Source organism: Vidua chalybeata, chromosome 1 (genome assembly GCF_026979565.1).
Source record: "Vidua chalybeata isolate OUT-0048 chromosome 1, bVidCha1 merged haplotype, whole genome shotgun sequence".
Taxonomy (NCBI): Eukaryota; Metazoa; Chordata; class Aves; order Passeriformes; family Viduidae; genus Vidua; species Vidua chalybeata.
The window spans coordinates 151,847,625-151,867,999 of NC_071530.1; the positions used below are offsets into that span (position 1 = coordinate 151,847,625).

General features: G+C 55.4%; 1 protein-coding gene across 1 annotated transcript; it reads left to right on the forward strand.

The window, feature by feature from the left end:
* The first annotated feature begins 298 nt into the window (after positions 1–298).
* Positions 299–19,004, forward strand: LOC128792415 (1-phosphatidylinositol 4,5-bisphosphate phosphodiesterase gamma-1-like). The gene is made up of 32 exons (XM_053950826.1): positions 299–844; positions 6,239–6,388; positions 6,499–6,592; positions 6,706–6,753; positions 7,483–7,567; positions 7,698–7,778; positions 7,870–7,904; positions 8,358–8,430; positions 8,525–8,626; positions 8,710–8,828; positions 8,899–8,984; positions 9,172–9,292; positions 9,383–9,551; positions 9,746–9,865; positions 10,044–10,151; positions 10,246–10,433; positions 10,623–10,823; positions 10,942–11,061; positions 11,335–11,518; positions 11,788–11,865; positions 13,059–13,162; positions 13,368–13,464; positions 14,363–14,429; positions 14,718–14,881; positions 14,999–15,095; positions 15,201–15,425; positions 16,046–16,194; positions 16,407–16,521; positions 16,695–16,856; positions 17,566–17,654; positions 17,755–17,939; positions 18,018–19,004. The coding sequence occupies exons 1-32, from the start codon at positions 625–627 to the stop codon at positions 18,067–18,069; spliced, it is 3,888 nt and encodes a 1,295-aa protein (XP_053806801.1). The 5' UTR covers positions 299–624; the 3' UTR covers positions 18,070–19,004.
* The last annotated feature ends 1,371 nt before the right edge of the window (positions 19,005–20,375 follow it).

The window sequence follows — 20,375 nt, forward strand, 5'->3', positions numbered from 1 at the left end:
GGGCGGCGGGCGGGTGGACGGTGGGAACCCCCTCCCCTTCCCCCCCCCCCCAATCCCACCTCCCCACCCACCACCAACCACCCCAACCCCGCATCCCACATCCCTTCCCACCGCCATCCCGCTGCTCCCCAAAGCTTCCCAAACACCTCGCGACACCCCATTCCCAACCCCGGCCCCGCTTAGCCCGGAGGCCGGGGGGAGGATTTTTTTTTTTGCCACCTCACCACCATCACTTTTGGGGTGACTTGGCTTTTTTTTTTTTTTTTTTTTTTTTTTTTTTGGAGGTGGGGGGAGCTGAATTTTTCCCTTCCCCACGTCCAGAATCTCATCCGCGAGCAAGGCCGGCGTTGTCTTTTCCCACCGCCGCTGGATGCCAGCGCCAGGGCCGGATCCAGCCTTGGTGACACGAAGGTCACGGTACCTCCAGCCCGGCCTTTTCCTCCCCGCTGTCGCCAATCCCGGCTGCGTGTCCTGCCCGTGCTCCGCTCGTCCGTAGAGGAAACCCACGCCCGGGGCGATCCCAGAAAATCCCCAGGGGAAGCTTTCGGCCCTTTGGTTCCGTCCTCTCCTGCATGAGACAATCCCGGCTGTGCGGCTCCGCCGGGCGATGGCCGAGCAGTGAAGATGTCCATGGCCAGGCTCAACAGCGTCAATGGCTTCTTGGAGGACACCAGGATGGAGCCGGGGGACATGGGCAGGATCCTGCGCTGCCTGGAGATGGGCACCGTCCTCACCTTGTTCTACCAGAAGAAGTCGCAGAGGCCGGAGAGAAGGACCTTCCAGGTGAAGCTGGAGACGCGCCAGATCATCTGGAGCCGGACGCCCGAGAAGGTGGAGGGGGACAGTGAGTATCGGGGGGACAGGGAGGACTGGGGGGGACAGGGCAATATCGGTGGCAGCGGTGTTGGGGGGCTGGGGATGTGCTGGTGGGGGTGCTGAGCTGTACTGGGGAGACTGGCTGGGGGTGTTCTGGGTGTGTTGGGGTGTCCTGCCACAGTGGGGTGAGCGGTTGTGGGGTGCTTGGATGTGTTGGGATGTCCTGCTGTAGTGGGGGGACTGATTGTGGGGTGCCTGGATGTGCTGGGGTGCCTGGATATGGTGGGGTGCCTGGGTTTTGTGGGATGTCCTACAGTGGTGGGGTAATTGGTTGTGGGGTGCCTGGGTCATTTTGGGTGTTCTACAGTGGTGGAATGATTGGCTGGGGGGGGTTTCTGGGCGTGCTGGGCTTCCCAGCCATGATGGGGCAACTGTTTGTGGGGTGCCTGACTGTGTTGGGGTGTCCTACAGCGGTGGGGTAACTGGTTTTGGGGTTCTCGGTTGTTGTTGGGATGTCCTGCCATGGGGAGACTGCCTGTGGGGTTTGTGGCCATGTCGGGAGGTTCCACTGTGGTGGGGTGCCTGACTGTGGGGTTCCTGGCTGTGGTGGGATGTCCTTCCATGGTGGAGTAACTGGTTGTGGAGTTCCAGGCTGTGGTGGGATGTCCTTCCATGGTGTGGTAACTGGTTGTGGGGTGCTTGGTCTTGGTGGGATGTCCTGCAGAGGTGGGGTGATGGTTTGTGGGGTGCCTGGATGTGGTGGAGCGTTCTGCCATGGTGGGCTGACCGGTTGTGGAATTCCTGGCCACAGGGGGATGTTCTACCATGGTGGGATGTTCCCCCCTATGGAATGTCCTACCACGGTGGGATATTCGCCCCTGGGGAATGTGCAACCTTGTCAGGGTGCCTGGCCACAGGGTGATTCCCATAAAAACAGGAGCTGCCGGGCTGAGCATCCCTCACCTCCTCCATCCCACCTTGGAAGTTGTTCTGTGGGATTAAGCTGCTTCTGTTTCATCCCTGGGGATTTATATCCTCCCTGGCAAAGAGGGAAAAGAATGACCATCCCTGTTCCTGCTCATGGTGGTTTTTTAACCCCAAAACCCCACTGGAGCATCCATAAAAATCACCCTTCTGTGTGGATTCACCGGTGGTTAGGAGGTTGTTGTGACTCCCAACAGTGGGAATTGTTGGGGATGCACGTCTTGGTGCTCATTACCTCAAAGCTTTAATTGAGCTAAAAAAATCCAGTTGATGAAAGCTGGGATTGGGGTGCCATGGAGCTACACCATCACCTCATCCCACAATCCTGTGCAAGGAAGGAACTCAATTTTGGGATGTCACCTCACCTGGGTGATGGCAAAACCCAACCCAGAGGTTTGGGAGGTACCTTTTTCCTGGAGAGGCTCCTCCAAAATCACCAATGACCCCCCTTCAAAAAATCACCACCCACTGCTGATTCTGTGCAAAATCCAGCAAAATCCCCAGGAAACTTCAGCTCCTGCCTGGAGGTGCTGATCCCAAGGTGGAATTCCAGCTTTGAGCCAGGAAAAGGAGGGTGGCACTCAGAGCTGAGCACAGGATCCATGCTCGTCTGGACCTTCTGGATACAGGAGCAGATCTGTGGGAGCAGAAGATGATGGGAGGAAGGGCACCCAGTTTTGGAGAGGTATTTTAGGTCCTCATGGGGAAGAACTTGTTATCCAGTCATGGAAATAATGCATTTCCAGCTCCTTGTTTTTTCCAGAAGCACTGTGAGCTGCCAGGTCAGGATCTCAGGTTACTCACATGCTGTGCCTCAGTTTCCCCTCTGGAGCCTTAGGATCTTTCCCATACAAAAGCCTAATCTCCCCCATGGAAATGAGTAGGCATCCTCCAAGGTCATCCAGAAGGATGAAAATCTTTCTGTAAATATGCAATCCTGCCATCCTGTCCCACCATTCACTTTTCCTAGTCTGGAGTGGGAGAAATCCCCATCCTGGTGCTGGGCTGGAGCATCCTCAGCCCCTGGTCCATCCCTCTCTTCCCACTCTCTGGGATTTTATGGAAGTATCGGGATCTCCCAGACCTCACGCCTGCCCCGGACCATTTTAAATCCCCCCTTTCAAGCCAGCATCCTTCTTGGAGAGGGATTAGTGGGAAGTGCTGATGTCTCTGTTAGGGATTGTCAGGGCCAGGACACGGATCCTGGCTCTCCCCTGGACCCCCAGGATAATTACACGCTTGGTTAAGCAGCCTCTCGACACATTTCCATGTGTCCATGCCTGGGAATGCCTGGAGCATGGCCTCCAAAATTAACCTGGTCCTGGAGGGCTTTCAGCTCGTCACCCTCAGCACACCCCAGTTCCCAGCGCAAGGAATCTGGTGGAAAACAGCCCCCCAAAAAAGGATCTTTACAAGAAATTAAAGGAAAGGGGGGGCGAAGGCAGCATGAAAAATCCAAGAGGTGGTTTGACAACATCTCCAGCCTTGTTAATGGCAAATAACTGGAATTAGGACTTTTTGGGGAGGAGAAAATCCAGTTGGGATTTATCACTGGAAAAGGAAGAAATATTTTATTCCAGGTTTTAAACCACACCACAGGATCCTGGCAGGATATGGTCTTCCAATTTCCCCTGTCCAGGAGGGTCTGAGCTGCCACATCCTGCAAGAAGGCATGACCCAGGTGCCCAGGCCAGCAGGAATTCCCAGCACAACCATTCCCTCCAACCCCTTTGCTCCCCTCCTAACGCCTGAAAAAAATCTCCCAGGCTCTCAGCATCCCTAAAATCCCACTGGGCAGAACCTGCTCCTCCAGCATCTCCCCACCATTCCAAGCCTTTTTTTTGCACCGCGCTGCTCGCTTTGCATTAGAAAAAGGATTTTCGCAGCTGGAACTGACTTCCAGAGTGTTTTAATCGCCCAGGACAATGGAGACAATGCAGGGAGGAGTTTGGAGACAGAGTTCTGACAGGATCGAGGCAAATCCGCTGCAGATGTGGTTTCCAGGAAGCTGCTGCTCGGGTGTATTGTGCAGCCCCTCGCCTCTCCCTTTTCCCCTGGTTTTTCATGGGAACGGGCTATTTGCCCTGGGGAGAAGGATTTCAGGGTGTTGGTGGATGAAAAACTGCTGCTGGCAGCCCAGAAATTCCCCATGCCCTCGGTTCATCCCACAGCATAGGCAGCAGGAAAATGGGAATTCTGCCCCACTGCCCTGCTCAGGTGAGACCCAACGTGTGGAGCTGCCTCCAGCTCTGGGATCCAAAAGCAGAAGGATGTGGAAATGCTGGAGTGAGTCCAGAGGAAGCCACGGAGATGCTCCAAGGCCTGGAGGCCCTCTGCTCTGGAGCCAGGCTAGGAGAGCTGGGAATGTCCAGCCTGGAGAAGGGAAGGCTCCAGGGAGACCTCAGAGCCCCTTCCAGTGCCTAAAGGGGCTCCAGGAGAGCTGGAGAGGGACTTGGGACAAGGGATGGAGGGACAGGACACAGGGAATGGCTTCCCACTGCCAGAGGGCAGGGTTAGATGGGATATTGGGAAGGAATTCTTCCCTGTGAGGGTGCTGGGGCCCTGGCACAGGTTGCTCAGAGAAGTTGTGGCTGCTCCTGGATCCCTGAAGTGTCCAAGGCTAGGTTGGATGAGATTGGAGCAAACTGGGATAGTGGAAGGTGTCCCTGCCTATGGCAGAGGTTGGAATGACATGAGCTTTAAGGTTTCTTCCAACACAAACCATTCCTGGAATGAGGAACAGCTCCCAGAGTTTGGGTGCAAGGCCAGATCCTGGAGGAGTTAAATCCAAGGAACAGCAGCACTGCAAGTTGTTAGCAAAGCCCTGGTAGCCACTGGCTTCTCACCAGTCCCTGGCACCCTGTGGATGGGCAGGCTTGGGGTCGGTTTTAACCTATAAACCCATTTTTATCCCTAAAATCTGCCTGTTCTTATGGAAGAGACTTTACTCCGAGAGCCATGCGGTGACAACGGAGTTTCTTTCCTTGAGATCTTGTGTCACTTGTGCTAAAATCCCACCCTGATCCGTGAAATTTGGCTTGCGGTCATCCAGCAAAAGAAGACTGGATAAAGCCTCCACTGTTTTCTGGAGCTTTCCCGCCAAGAAAAACTATTCTTCCCCTCTTTTCTTGCTTAATCAGCCCAATTCCTCCCCCATCCCTTATTCCTCCCTGCATTCAGTTTTTCTTTCCCCTTTCGATCCCCTCTTTGGATTCAGCCGAGGGTTTCCACCAAGGCACGTCTGCAGCCTTCCCCACCACATCGGAAACGCAGCCGGGCTGGAAATTCTCCGGGAAATGACCCATTTCCTCGGCAGGACAATACCCCTGGCGAGGTGGTCCGGCCGCCCTGGGTCACACAAAGCCCTTTCTGGTGTCGGTGGCTCATTCCCAGAGGACAAACCTGCCCGGGGGGTGATGGTTGTGAAATCAAGAACAATTTTGTGTGTTGTTCCTAATATTATGTTATTATTCTTGCTCCCAGTGGGATACGTCCACTGGGAAAACTGGGAAATGTCCCTTGGTGGAGTAGCAGTGAGGAAGAGCGTGGTCCGGAAACCCGGCCCTGCCGCCGCAGTTGGAGCTTTATTTAGCGGGATAATGAGGGAGCAGAGCAGCAGGAAAGCAACGCCCTGCGGTCCCAGCTGCTGGGGCTCCAAATTGCCACTTTTGGGACGAGTTCTCCAAGGAAAACACGAGCTCAGCCTATCCCAGAGCAGGGTCTGGCATGGGGAGGAAAGGTGGCTGGAGATTTGCTGGTTGGGATGGGGTGGGATGAGCCTGGAGGATGCGTGGCAGCCACAAAGCTGGGAAAAGAGTGGGCAGCGCTGTCGGGATGCCACGTCCTGGGCACACGAGCTCCTGGAGGGACACACAGGGATGGGGGCCATCAGACACATGGAGGCAGGGCTGCAGGGACACCCTTCCTTGGGACACAGATCCCTGGATGAGACTTTTCCGTGGCATCCGTGGTGCTGTCACTCATTGCAGGGACCTCATCCTGGGGACATCCTCAGACACAGATCCCTGGAGGACACGTGGCTATGTCAACCTGGTCCTCTCACACAGCTGTAGCAGCACTGCAGGGACCCCATCCTGGGGACATCCTGGGACACAGATCCCTGGAGGACACAAGGCCGTGGCACCCTGGTGCCATCCCACTCCAGCGGGCAGTGCCACAGGGACATCCCATCCTGGGAAAATGATTCCCTGAATGGACATGCCATACCCATGGTGCCATCACACATCACTGGAGGACACTGGGAAAATGTCACCCTCAAAGACACGTGGCCACAGCACCCATAATTCCATCACACGCTCCTGAGGGTATCCCATCCTGGGAACGAGGTTCTCCAGAGGACACATGTTCTGGAAATCCTGAACCACTCACACGAAGTTGTGGTGGCAGGGGACAGTTTCACGTTCCTCTCTCCCCACAGTCGACATTCGGGAGATCAAGGAGATCCGCCTGGGGAAGAATTCCCGGGATTTTGAGCGCTACCCCGAGGATGCTCGCAAGCTGGACTTCACCATGTGCTTCATCATCCTCTACGGGATGGACTTCAGGCTGCGGACGCTCAGCGTGGCTGGTGCGTTTGGGTCCCTCCCCATACCCTGTGTCCATCCTTGGAGTTCCACCCACTTCCCAACATCCCATCATCCCCATCCCAACCTCATCACCCTCCTCTTCCTCCAACAGCTTTCTGCGAGGAGGACATCAACCTATGGATAACGGGGCTCAACTGGCTGGTGGCTGATACCCAGAGAGCCCAGACCCCACTGCAGATCGAGAGGTGAGGAAGGACCAGCAGATCCCATTTCCTTGTCCCTGTTTTGGGAAGAAAACCTGCCCTGGGCTTGGTCCTCTTTGGGACTGAGCACTGTCTGTCCATCTTTTTCTTCCCAGGTGGCTACGGAAGCAGTTTGATGGGATGGACCGGGCCAGGGAAGGCAGGTGAGCCACCAGTACGGTGGGTTCAGCTGGACAGAACCATATTCCCCCTGTTGCATCCCAAATCTGGAGGTTGAGCCAGGCTGGGGGTGAGGTTTGTGGGACAAGGGAGCACTAGGCTTTTTGGGATGCTTGAAGGCACCAAAAATGGGAGATTGGGTGCAGGTCACATCCTTGTGACAGTGAGGACCACTGGGACCCATCCCCAGTGCCACATCTTCACCAGTGTTAGAGGGGCCAGGGCATTTGTCCAGCCCATAATTATCTTTCCAAGACAGGAAAACCCAAAAACCAAGGGAATTTGGACTTAAATTATTATGGGAATGGGAATGGGCATCACCTCCAAGTAGGAGTCTTAAGAGTGCCCAGTTGGTTCTTGGATGCACTTCCTCTCCTTGTCCCTCTGCTCACACTCGTGCCAGGCACCACGTAATTAATCTCAGAAACATGAAATCATGGAATGGTTTGTGTTGGAAAAGACATTAAAAATCATCTAGTTCCACCTTCCACTAGACCAGGTTGCTCCAAGCCCCATCCAACCTGGCCTTGGACACCTCCCAGAATGAGACATCCACAATTTCCTTGGGTCCTATGCCACAGCAGGGATCCACAGGCCAGGAGGGTAGGATCCCTATGCCAGGCACCAAGATTTGGGGTGGGACCCTTGGTGTTGGGAGCTGAGACTCATCCAGGGATTTGGCAGTACCCTGACTCCAGTTTTCCCTCTGGCAGCATCACGGTGAAGGACCTGAAGGCGATGCTGCCCCAGGTCAACTACCGCGTTCCCAACATGAGATTCCTGCGGGATAAACTCGTGGTAAGGACCCTCTGGACACCCCAGCTATGAGGGAGATGCTCTTCAACCCACCCCACATGGGCTGGGGCCACCGTGGTGTCCCTGGTTCCGATGGAGTGGCCCCACTCTCATCCAGCCCCGTCTCCCACAGGAAGTGGAAGCCAGGAATGAGATGACTTTCTCCCACTTCATCCAGTTCTACAAAAATCTGATGTTTGATGCCCAGAAGTCGGTAAGACCCATGGTTTGGCCTCCGAAATGTCCCCATCCTGGTGGGATGTGTCCCCCTCCAGCTAAGCCTGGACCCCTTCTCTGCCTTCCAGGTCATTGAGCAGCTGGAGCTCTCTTTCCCCTTACGGTGAGTTCCCAGCTCCCATCCCAATCAATATTCCAAGAGCTGGATCCATAGAGTGAGAAATACAGCCAGGCTGTGGGGCAGAGCAGAGAATGGGAATGGGGATGAGAGAGGGGATGGGAGCAAGGATGGGAGAGGGGATGGGAGAGGGGATGGGAATATGGGTGCAGAAGGGATGGGAGCAATGATGGGAGCTGGGATGGAAGCAAAGATGGAGCAGGGATGGGAGATGGGGCAGCTGCCAGGGATGCAGGGACATGTCAACCTGCCCTCCTCCCAGTATCCTCAGACAAAGCTGCACATTCTGGCCTCTCCCAGTCACAGGGTGGAGGGACTGGAGTGGGAATGGAGGTCATGGGGCTGAGCTGCAGATGGGCACTGATGGCCTCAACTCTGCCATGGGCTCTATCCCAATTCCTTCTCCTGCTCCTCACTGGTGGCTGCTCCTTGTCCCAGGAATGTGGACCGCCCTGAGCTGTGCCAAGTGTCCCTCTACGACTTCCAGAAGTTCCTGCTGCACGACCAGAAGGTGGGGTTTCCCTGAGAACTCTGCAGCCTAAGGAACACACATGGGATGCTCCAGCCCAGTTCCCCCACTAACAACAGCCATGTTTGTATCCCAGGAATCCTGGGCCAGTGACGTGGGTGTGGTGCGGGACTACATGTGCTCCTACCTCAAGGAGAGCTCCAACGAAGCGTCGGATCCCTCCTTCCAGCTGGATGAGGTGGGTGGCCCCACATTGTATTCCCACAGGGATCTCCCCGGCACCATCAGGCTCTGACCTCTCCGTTTCTCCCCCCCCCCCAGTTCCTCACATACCTCTTCTCCAAGGAAAACATGGTGATGGATGCTAAGTATGAGCGTGTGGTGCCTGAAGAGATGAACCACCCCTTGTCCCAGTACTGGATCTCCTCATCCCACAACACGTAAGGAACCGCACGGGTGTTCCTCAAGGACATCCATGAGCATCCCGTCATCCTTGTCTCTCTTCTGCAGGTATCTGACAGGAGACCAATTCTCCAGTGAGTCCTCCCTGGAGGCGTACGCCCGGTGCCTGCGGATGGGCTGCCGCTGCATCGAGTGTGAGTCCCACCAGCCCTTCTCGGGGATGCTGGAACCCCTCATGTCCCATCAAACAGACCATTCCCTGCCCCCATCCCATGGCACCAGGGCAGAGGGTCTTTCCCTGTCATCTGGGTGCTCAAAAAAATGGTTCCCAGCACGTAGTTGGTGGCAAACATGAATTAACCAAGGTGTTTTCCTTCTCAGTGGATTGCTGGGATGGCCCGGACGATCTCCCCATCATCTACCACGGCCACACGCTCACCTCCAAGATCAAATTCCTGGATGTGCTGCACACCATCAAGGAGCACGCCTTCGTCACCTCTGAGTAAGCCCCAGCTCTCCCAATGATCTCTGAATTCTGGGAACCTCTCCCTCACCTTCATCTGAGGCCACCTTTCCCACCTGCTTGCTCCAGGTTCCCCATCATCCTCTCCATCGAAGACCACTGCAGCATCGTCCAGCAGAGGAATATGGCCTGCCACTTCAAGAAGGTTTTTGGGGACATGCTCCTCACCAAGCCAGTGGACATCAATGCTGATGAGTTGCCCTCGCCCACCCAGCTCAAGAAGAAAATCCTAATCAAGGTGTGGAGCCGGCAAAACCCCTCTTTGCAGGAGGGACACAGATTGTGTTGGGTTCTACACCAAGAGATGGTCAAGGAGAATAAGGGATGGTGGGAAGACACCTGTGGGAGGTTGATCCTGAGGGCTGGGAGGGCTGGGCTGGTGACAAGGACACCATGGCCACCACTGAGCTCCCCTCCCTTGGTGTCCCCCAGCACAAGAAACTGGTCGAAGGGAACCTGTACGAGGAGGTCTCCACTGCCAGTTACTCAGAGAACGACATCAGCAACTCCATCAAGAATGGAATTCTCTACCTTGAAGACCCCATCGACCACGTAAGGGAGGGCCTCGGGGGCTGAGTGGGATCTGTCAGACATTGGGGTTTGGGGTGGGCTCTCCTAGACCACTGTGATGCTGTGAGGGGGAAGAAAGGGATTAAAAACCCCATCCCAAAGCTCCATCCCTCTGTGTCATCCTCTTCCTCACCCCACTGATGCTCTTCCTCCTTCCCAGACCTGGAGCCCTCATTATTTTGTCCTGACAAGCAACAAGATTTACTACTCAGAGGAGACATCCCGCTACCAGTTCAACGAGGATGAAGAGGAGGTGGAGCAGAAGGAGGTGTGTGAGGGGCAGGACGCACCCACAGGGCGAGGTGACAGCTCCGTGGGAAGGGTCACAGGGTGACAACACCCACTTTGGGATGAACTTGCAGGAGTTCAACAATAACGAGCTGCACTTCACGGAGAAGTGGTTCCACGGCAAGCTCGGGGGTGGCCGTGACGGGCGACAGATTGCAGAGAAGCTGCTGCACGAGTACTGCACCGAGACGGGCGGCAAGGACGGCACCTTCCTGGTGCGCGAGAGCGAGACCTTCGTGGGCGACTACACCCTCTCCTTCTGGTAGGAGCTCCATCAGGGAGGCAGGATCCCACCCTCCCTGGGTGACCCTCCAGTCAGTGCCTGGTTTGGTAGCTGGAGTGGCTTTTTTGGGGGAAATGTCACCTTTTTGTGCAGCTCGTAGACCCCAAAGTGTGGGATGGTGGAGATGTGGACCCAGATTGACTTGGCTTTCTCCCACCCCCATGGCAGGAGGTCCAGCCGGGTGCAGCACTGCCGGATCCACTCACGGCAGGAGGCCGGAGCCACCAAGTTCTACCTGACGGACAACCTGGTCTTCGACAGCCTCTACAGCCTCATCTGCCACTACCGGGAGGTGCCGCTGCGCTGCAACGAGTTTGAGATGCGCCTCACCGACCCCGTCCCCCAACCCAATGCCCACGAGAGCAAAGAGTGAGGATCCTTCCAATCCCCATCCCCTTGATCCAATGGGTCCACCAGACTCCTCCAGCCCCATCAGGGTGTGGAGATGCCAATTCCAGCCCCCTGTCTCCATGTTCTCCCTGGGCAGGTGGTACCACGCCAGCTTAACGCGTCTCCAGGCCGAGCACATGCTGATGCGGGTCCCGCGGGACGGAGCATTCCTGGTGCGGAAGCGCAGCGAACCCAACTCCTACGCCATCTCCTTCCGGTGAGTGTGGCCACCACAAGGCCACTTGGGCTTGGCCAAGCTGAGGACTTGTGATAACTTGTGTGTTGTGACCCCGAGCTAGGTGGCAGGGGTTTGCTGTGGGTGACACGGTGGGACACATGATGGTATCATGAAGGGGAAACCCTCTCCATGACAACCTCGGGGTGGTCACCTTTGGTGGCATCCCCAAGCATCACCTCCTGCCCATCCCCATCATGGAGCCAGGATTCGGCCACCCCTCACCCATCTCACTCCTGTCTCTCCTGGCCCCAGGGCGGAGGGGAAGATCAAGCACTGCCGCATCCAGCAGGAAGGGCGGCTCTTCATGCTGGGCAGCTCAGCCGAGTTCGAGAGCCTCGTGGACCTCATCAGCTACTACGAGAAGCACCCGCTGTACCGCAAGATGAAGCTGCGCTACCCCATCAACGAGGAGACCCTGGAGAAGATGGGCACCACTGTGAGTTCTCCCAGCAGTGGGGATGGTGGGGGTTCTGTGCCACAGGCAACCAAACCCCATCCTCAGCTCCACCATCTTCAGAACTTTGATTAGAGCCCAACCAGAACCGGCCAAGCTCATTCCACTGTCATCACCCAGCATTAAAACGCGCCCATAATTCCCTTTTCCAACAATTTGCAAGGGGATATTAGATCCCACTCAGCCTCTTCTCATCCCCTCGTAGCCCCTGCCCACGCCCAGGTGACCCCCTCAGGTATTTCTCCTTGCAGGAACTGGACTATGGAGCCCTGTATGAGGTGCGGACCCCCCACTTCTACGTAGAGGCCAACAAGATGCCAATGGCCAGGGTAAGGGGCCAAGCTGGTGTCCTGGGGAGGTGGTGGGTGGTGGGATATGGCAATTTGAGTGCTGGGGTTCCTGGGTGGTCCCTCCCCAGATCCACAACTCTCAGCACCGCTGACCAGAGAAATGGTTGAGTTGCGCTCCATTTCTTTGACCCTCAAGTGATGCTGGAGCTGGACCCAGCCACCATCACCATCACTTGGGGACAGTCCGAGCTCCAGTGACAACACTGTCAAAGTGTGGTGGGGGACAGGGCTGGAAAGACCCCAGCCTGGAGCAGGGTCCTGGCAGAAGTTTGCCCCAACAGCAAGGAAATTCCTTTGTTTGCTGAAACAACCCCTAAAAAAGCAGGAACCCCTAAAAAGCAGGTCTAGGGTCAGTTCCCACGTGGTGCATCCTCAGAGGTTTTTGGGACTTGATTGTTCTTGGAGTTGACCCAGTCTCCACCCTTGGGGGTTTTGGCAACTGGACATATCTTGGAGTTGACCATGGAAGAGGCTGGACTGGAGCCTTAAGGTTCCTTTCCCGTGATCCTACAATCCCATGGCCCAGCACTGCTGGTGCCTTAATGGTCCCTTTGAAGCTAGGTAAGACCACACACAGGAAAACTTAACCCAGAGGGGTTTTTTCCAGGGAATGTGGTAATATCAGAGGATTAACCCTTCAGTGCACCAGGAGAACCCACTGGGAATTCCAAAAAAAGGAACCTGATCTGCTCTGAATGTGGTGATCTTGCAAGACCACAGGCACCTCCAGCCCTCCTGTCCCCTCTAACCCATCCCACTGCCGTGAGCAATTTGGAAGCTGGAGAGGAACTTTTTGTCAGGAACTGCAGATAGGTCAAGGTGCAATGGATACAAAATGGAGGAAATTCAGGTTAGGTATTAGGAAGAATTTTTTTACTGTGAGGGTGGTGAGATGGCAGAATAGAGAAGTTGTGGATGCCCCATCCCTGGAAGTACCCAAGGCCAGGTTGGACAAGAGCTTGGAGCATCTAGTGGAAAGTGTCTCTGCCCATGGTGGGATGGGTTGGAATGTGATGACCTTTAAAGTCTATTCCAACCCCTTAACATTCTGTGATGCCATGATTTGGGGTCAGGATCCCCCACACTCCACTATGGGGGCTCGAGGGGCTGGGCTGAGTGGGGCACCAGGTGCTGGGTGGTGACACCCTTGTCCCTCTTCCCGGTGTCCCCAGTGTACGGTGAAGGCTCTGTACGACTACAAAGCACAACGGGAGGACGAGCTGTCATTCTGCAAGCAGGCCATCATCCACAACGTGGACAAGCAGGACGGCGGCTGGTGAGGGCGGTCACTTGGCTGTCACCGTGGGCGGGAGATGGAGGGGACACCCCGGGTATTTCCCACAGTGGGTTTTAACTCAACCTCCTTCTTTGTCCCCCCACCCTTTCTCCAACCACCCCCTGGCACCGCATGCAGCAGGGACAGCCCTGTCCCCCCCTCCCCAAAATCTGTCCGCTCGCCTTGATCCTCTCACCCCTTGCAGGTGGCGGGGGGACTACGGGGGCAAGAAGCAGCTCTGGTTCCCAGCCAACTACGTGGAGGAGATCGTCGGCACCCAGGCGCAGGAGCAGGATGAGGCTGTGAGTGCCACCTCCCCGGGATCCTGGGAGCAAGGACAATGGAGGCTCCCAAGAGCCTTGACCAAATCCAGACCCTTATCCTGAGGCTGGGAGATGCTCACGATCCTGCTCCGGCCTAGGCCCTTATCCAGAGGCTGAGGAACGTTCCTGGCTCTACTCCAACTTGGACCTATTTCTGGGAGTTGGGAAATGCTCCTGGTTCTGTTCCAGCCCATATCTTTATCCAGAGGCTGTGGGATGCTCCCAGCCCCGCTCCAGCTTGGACCCTTTTCTGGAAGCTGCAGGGTATTCCAAGTCTTGTACAAGCCCAGATCCTCATCCAATGGCTGAGGAATGCTCCTGGTCCTCTCCAGCCCAGACCCTTACCATGAGGCTGGGGGATGCTCGTGCTGCTGCTCCTGTCCAGATTCTCATCTGGAGGCTGAGGGATGTTCTTGGCCCCACTCCCACTTAGACAATTTATTAGAAGCTAGAGGATGCTCCCAGTCCTGTTCCAGCCCTGATCTCTGTCTGGAGGCTGGGTGATAATCTTGGCCACACTCCAGCTTGGATCCTTTCCTGGAAACTGGAGGATGCTCCCAGCCTTGCGCCAGCGCAGACTCTTATCCAGAATCTGGGCAGTGCTCCTGGTCCCACAGAGTCAGGGGATGCTCTTGGTCCTTCTCCAACCCAGACCTTTATCCAGAATCTGGGGGATGCTCCCAGCCCTGTACCAGCCCAGACCCTTATTCAGAGGCTGGGGGATGCTCCTGGTCCTACTCCAACCCAGCTCTTGGAGTGATGCTCCTGATGTTTTTTCCCTTCTTTTCTTCAGATTTGTCCAATTCGGAGGGTTGGGTGGTGGCTGCCTGTAACCCACAAGCCTCCCCCATTTTATCTCTTCCTTCCTCTCTTGCAGTCATCAGAAAACAGCCCCCTGGGGAACTTCCTGAAGGGCTTCATTGATGTCCCGTCCTGCCACGTCGGTGAGTGTCCCTACTTATGGATTTGGGGGGAATTTGGAGGAATTGGGATGTCCAGATGATTCAGGGGACATTTTCCCTTGATTCCAAGGGCATGTTTCAGCATGGAAAGCTGAAGCCACAAACTGGAAAAAAAATGGGATCCTCACAGGAGGAGGATCCTGATGGATGGTGGGGTGCCAGGAGGGGCTGGTGGGGGCCCGGGAGCGGGACCGCTGAGGTTTCGTTTGCTCCACAGAGCCATCCGTTGGGAATGTCTTCAAGTAAAGCCCCCCTCTGATGTCCTTATAGTTATCTCCAAAGACGGGAGGAGCTCCAAACCATTTGTCTTCACCATCCATTCCCAGCAGATGTCCCACGCAGCCCAGTCGCTGGATGTGGCCGCAGACACGCAGGAGGAACTCAGCGAGTGGGTGGCCAAGATCCGAGAGGCCACGCAGAACGCCGACGCCAGGGTGAGGGGATGCAGAGGATGGGGCTGGATGGTCCCTTTCTCTTGGAGATTGTTTCTAATAATCTCCAAAGGAAGAGTCTGGGGGACGACTTGCAGCTCCTGTTTTTTCCTGGTGCAGATGCAAGAGGGGAAGATCATGGAGCGGAGGAAGAAGATCGCCCTGGAGCTCTCGGAGCTGGTCGTGTATTGCCGGCCAGTGCCGTTCGATGAGGACAGTAAGTCCTGGAGAAGTGGGATAAAGGGATGAAGCGTGGAAAGAGACAGGTGGGAAGAACTATCCAGGTCTCATTCCTTCCCTGATGGCCACTTGGTGCTTGCAGAGATTGGCACGGACAAGGCGTGTTACCGGGATATGTCCTCCTTCCCGGAGACCAAGGCGGAGAAATACGCCAACCGCAGCAAGGGCAAGAAGTTCCTGCAGTACAACCGCCGCCAGCTGAGCCGCATCTACCCCAAAGGACAGCGCCTGGACTCCTCCAACTATGACCCACTGCCCATGTGGATCTGTGGGAGCCAACTCGTGGCCCTCAACTTCCAGACGCCCGGTAAATCCTGCTCCTGGGGTTGTTGTTGGGCTCATCCCTGAAGGTTGTCTCAAAATTCGCATTCCCAATGCTTCTGCCCTGGGTTGTCTTGTTGGAGGTGGTTTGGGTGATATCTCCAACCTTTGTCTCCATCCTCATGGGGACAGAAGTGGTTTGGATGCTCTTCAGCCTTTTCCTCATCCTGATGCGAACACAGGAGGTGGTTTAGATGATCTTTCCAAGCTTTGTCCTCATCCTGATAGGGATAGAGGAGGTGGTTTGGATGATCTCTCCAAGCTTTGTCCTCATCCTGATGGAGACACAGGAGGTGGTTTGGATGCTCTCCAACCTGTGTCTCATCCTCATGGGGATGCAGGGGGTGGTTTGAAAGATCTCTCCAAGCTTTGTCCTTATCCTGGTGGGGACAAGAGTGGTTTGGATGCTCTCAAGCCTTTGTCCTCATCCCAGTGGGGATATCTCCATACAATCCTTGGGTGATTCATGCAAAATTCGGCTGCATCCCTCCTCCAATCACAGCTGGGGCCTCTTAGTTGGGTTTGCAGGGTAGAACCTTATAACCAAGGACCTTGGGGAGGTCCCTGAGCCCCACGCTCAGATCTGCTCTGTCCCCACGGCCACAGACAAACCAATGCAGCTGAACCAGGCGCTCTTCATGCTCGGTGGCCGCAGCGGCTACGTCCTACAGCCGGACATCATGAGGGACGAGACCTTTGACCCCTTTGACAAGAACAGCCTGAAGATTGTGGAGCCCATCACAGTCCAGCTGCAGGCAAGTGTGCAAGGACAGCAAGACCACCTTGAGGTGGTCACCATCAAGATGGGAACGCCTTCCTTATTTTTGGGTCAACCAGGGGTGGTTTTTACCTCTTCCAGCTACATATTTGCTACATATTTGCTCTATGGAGCTTGTTACTCTTGGGAGGTCTTCTCCATCCAGTGTGGCCAGACCTCACCCTCTTCTTCCTCCCCTTTCTCCCACAGATCCTCGGTGCCCGGCACCTGCCCAAGAATGGGAGGAGCATCGTGTGCCCCTTCGTGGAGGTGGAGGTTTGCGGCTCCGAGTATGACAACAGCAAGAACAAGACGGATGTCGTAGGTGAGAGACCACACGGGTGATGTGACACCTAGGGTGTCCCCCAGGGTTGGGGTGTCCCAGCAGGGGGGACCTGTGTATTCTTTGTCCTTAGGGACACCCCTGACTCTGCCCTCTGTAGTCCTCTTGAGAGGACATGTGGGTGATGGGGCCGGGTTTTGTGCTCTCTCCCACAGCCGACAATGGCTTCAACCCCGTCTGGCTCTTCAAGCAGTTCGTCTTCGACATCAACAACCCTGAGTTTGCCTTCCTCCGCTTCGTGGTGTATGAGGAGGACATGTTCAGTGACCCCAACTTCTTGGCACAAGCCACCTTCCCCGTCAAGGGCCTCAAAACAGGTATGGTCTTTCCATCATCATCATCATTGTCATCATCCCCATCATAGTCATGGAATCACAGAAGGGTTTGGGTTGGATGGGGCTTTTAAAGGTCATCTTGTCCAACCCCCCTGCAATCATCATTATCTCCATCATTACCATCACCATGATCTCCATGATTAAGTCATGGAGTCATGAAAGGGGTTTGGGTTGGAAGGGACCTTTAAAGTTCTTCTAGTGCAACCCTCCTGCAATTGTCATCATCGTGATCTCCGTCACTGAGTCATGGAATCATAGAAGGGTTTGGGTTGGAAGGGGCTTTTAAAGGTCATCCAGTCCAAATCTCCTTGAACCACCATCTTCACCATCTCTGTCATAGATCATGGAATCATTGAAGGCTTTGGGTTGGAAGGGGCTTTTAGAGGTCATCCAGTCCAAATCTCCTTGAACCATCATCTTCATCATCTCCGTCATAGATCATGGAATAATAGAAGGGTTTGGGTTGGAAGGGACCTCTAAAAGTCATTGAGTCCAGCTCCCCTGCATTGTCATCATCATCATCATGACCTCCATCATTAAGTCATGGAGTCATAGAAGGGTTTGGGTTGAAATGGACCTCTAAAGGTCTTTTAGTGCAAACCCCTGCAATCATCATCATTATCTCCCTGGGGTCCTGGCCATGGTGAGGGGCTTGGATCTTGCTGAGCTCCTGTTGTGATGTTGTGTCCAGGCTACCGGTCGGTGCCTTTGAAGAACAGCTACACCGAGGACCTGGAGCTCGCCTCCCTCCTCATCCACATCGAAATCATCAACGCCAAGGCAGGTGGCCCAGGCGGCTTGGGAAACCTGGAACAAGGGGAACCAACTCTTTGGGGTGTCCTGCCCACCACACCAGCCTCACACGCTTGTTTTGGAGCAGGAGGAAGATGAGGAGAACCTCTACTCGTCCATCCAGCAGCTCCGGGACCGTGCCAGCGAGCTCTCCAGCCAGGTCTCCAGCTACGAGCGCACCAACGGCTGCGATTCCCGCTACCAGCAGCGCCTGGATGAGCTCCGGGCAGCCCAGGAGAGGCTCATGGAGCTCACTGAAGTCCGCAACCGCAAGTGAGTTGTCCCCCACCGTGGCTTTGGGAGGTCCCTCTTGGGGAGGGTCCCTAAGGTCACCACCCTGCTCCCCACCAGGTTGATGGAGAAGAAGAAGAGGGACCGGCAGATGGTCACCAAACGCAGCTGAGCTGGAGGGACTCGAGCTGAGGAGCTCCCCCAGCCACCTCCTCTCCTGCCACAGAGGGAGGTGGGGTGGCCACATCCAGACCTCCCACCACGCCCAGAGATGGGTGACAGCAGCGTGACAAATTCGGGGATGAAAGGGCATCTTGGGTAGCTGTGCCTGTGATGGGGGTGAGGCAGGAGGTGGGACACTCTGGCTTCAATCCCAGGTGCCTCCAGCTTCATCCCATGTTCCCTGGGGCTCGTGGCCACATCCTTATCCTCACAAGGTGGCCACAGTGGCTCTTCCTCACCCAACGTTCTCAATGTCCCATCACCCCATGGCAGCCCCATGACCGATGGGAAAACTGAGGCACAGGGGTCCAGCTGGCCCAGGATGGGGCAGGACCAGCCACCTCCATCCTGGGCACAGGTGTCAGGACTGGCTGGTGGTGAGGCACCAGGATGGGGACACAGGGGACACTTTTGGGGGGGGTGTGGGGGGGGTATTTTGCTCCCCCGCTATAAATACCTGTATTTTCTTCTTTTATCCAGCGTGTACATATGGCGTGGGGGGAGGGAGTGTCTGTACCAGCCACAGTATTAGGGCACAAGGGGGGACCCCAAAATGTCCAGACATGTCCCAGCATGGGACCAAGGGAGCAGGGGACCACGTCTGGGGCTGTCCCACAAGGCAGAGTGGCCTGTGACAGGGTGCCCTGAGTAGGCATCTGGTAAATACAGGCAGCAAGGTGGCCCCAGAGGGGACAGGGATGTCCCCAAGGTGACCCAGAGTTGTCACCAAACTCTGGGCAAGGGGACAGATCCTACCGGTAAAGCTGAGGTGGTGGCCAGCCCGGCGGTGGCTGGGGACATCTTGGGGTGTCCCCCAGGGTTGGGGTGTCCCAGCAGGGGGGACCTGTGTATTCTTTGTATGAAAATAAATCTATTTAGCCAATATTTATACCTTGCTGCTGTGACCTGGTGTCCCCTCCCTGCTCTGGTGCCACCTCCGTGTCCCCAGGCTGGGTGATATCCCCCAGGAGGTGGCTTGGTAGTCCCAGATCCAGTGTGTCACCCTTGTCCCAGCAGCAGTGGGGACACTTGGGGGTGTGCAGGGCCACCCAGGAAGGACAAAAGGCAGAGGGACAGAGGGACAATGGGTACAAGGTTGTGGGGACACAGGGCCATGGGGACAGAGGGCTCTGGGGACACACAGCTATGGGGATGCAGGATCACAGGGCCATGCCATGGGGACACACACGGGTCCATGGGGGCACAAATTCACGGATCCATAGGGATTTAGGTCCATGGAGACACACACATGGATCTATAAGGACACAGGACATGGGATGATGGAAACACATATGAATCCATTAGGATTTGGGTCCACTAGGACGCACACAAATCCGTGGGGATTTGGGTCCATCGGGAAATACACACAGATCCATAGGTACATGGGTCCATGGGGACACAAATTCACAGATCCATAGGGATTTGGGTCCATGGGAACACAAACTCATGGATACATAGGGATTTGGGCCCATGGGAATACACACACAGATCCATAAGGACATGGCACCATGGGGACACATGTGAATCCATAGGAATTTGGGTCCATGGAAACACATGTGAATCCATTGGGATTTGGGTCCATGGAGACACACACCCTGGATACACAAGGACTTGGGTCCATGGGGACGCAGATTCAGGGATCCACAGGGCTTTGGGTCCATGGAAACACATGTGAATCCGCAGGGATTTAGGCCCATGGAAAGACCCATTAGAATTTGGGTCCATTATAATACACACGAGTCCATAGGGATTTGGGTCCATGAGAACACACACTCCAGGATCCATAGGGCTTTGAGACCATGGAAACACACGCGGATTCCAAGGGATTTGGGTCCATGAAAACACATGTGAACCCACTAGAATTTGGGTCCATGGGGATGCAGATTCAGGGATCCATAGGGATTTGGTCTATGGAAACACACGCAAATCCACAGGGATTTGGGTCCATGGAAACACATGTGAATCCATTGGGATTGGGTCCATGGGCACACACCCCCTGGATACAAAGGGACTTGGGTCCATGGGGATGCAGATTCAGGGATCCACAGGGCTTTGGGATCGTGGAAACACACGTGAATCCGCAGGGATTTAGGCCCATGGAAAGACCCATTAGAATTTGGGTCCATTATAATACACACGAGTCCATAGGGATTTGGGTCCATGGGAACACACACTCCAGGATCCGTAGGGCTTTGGGACTGTGGAAACACACGTGAATCCACAGGGATTTGGGTCCATGGAAACACATGTGAATCC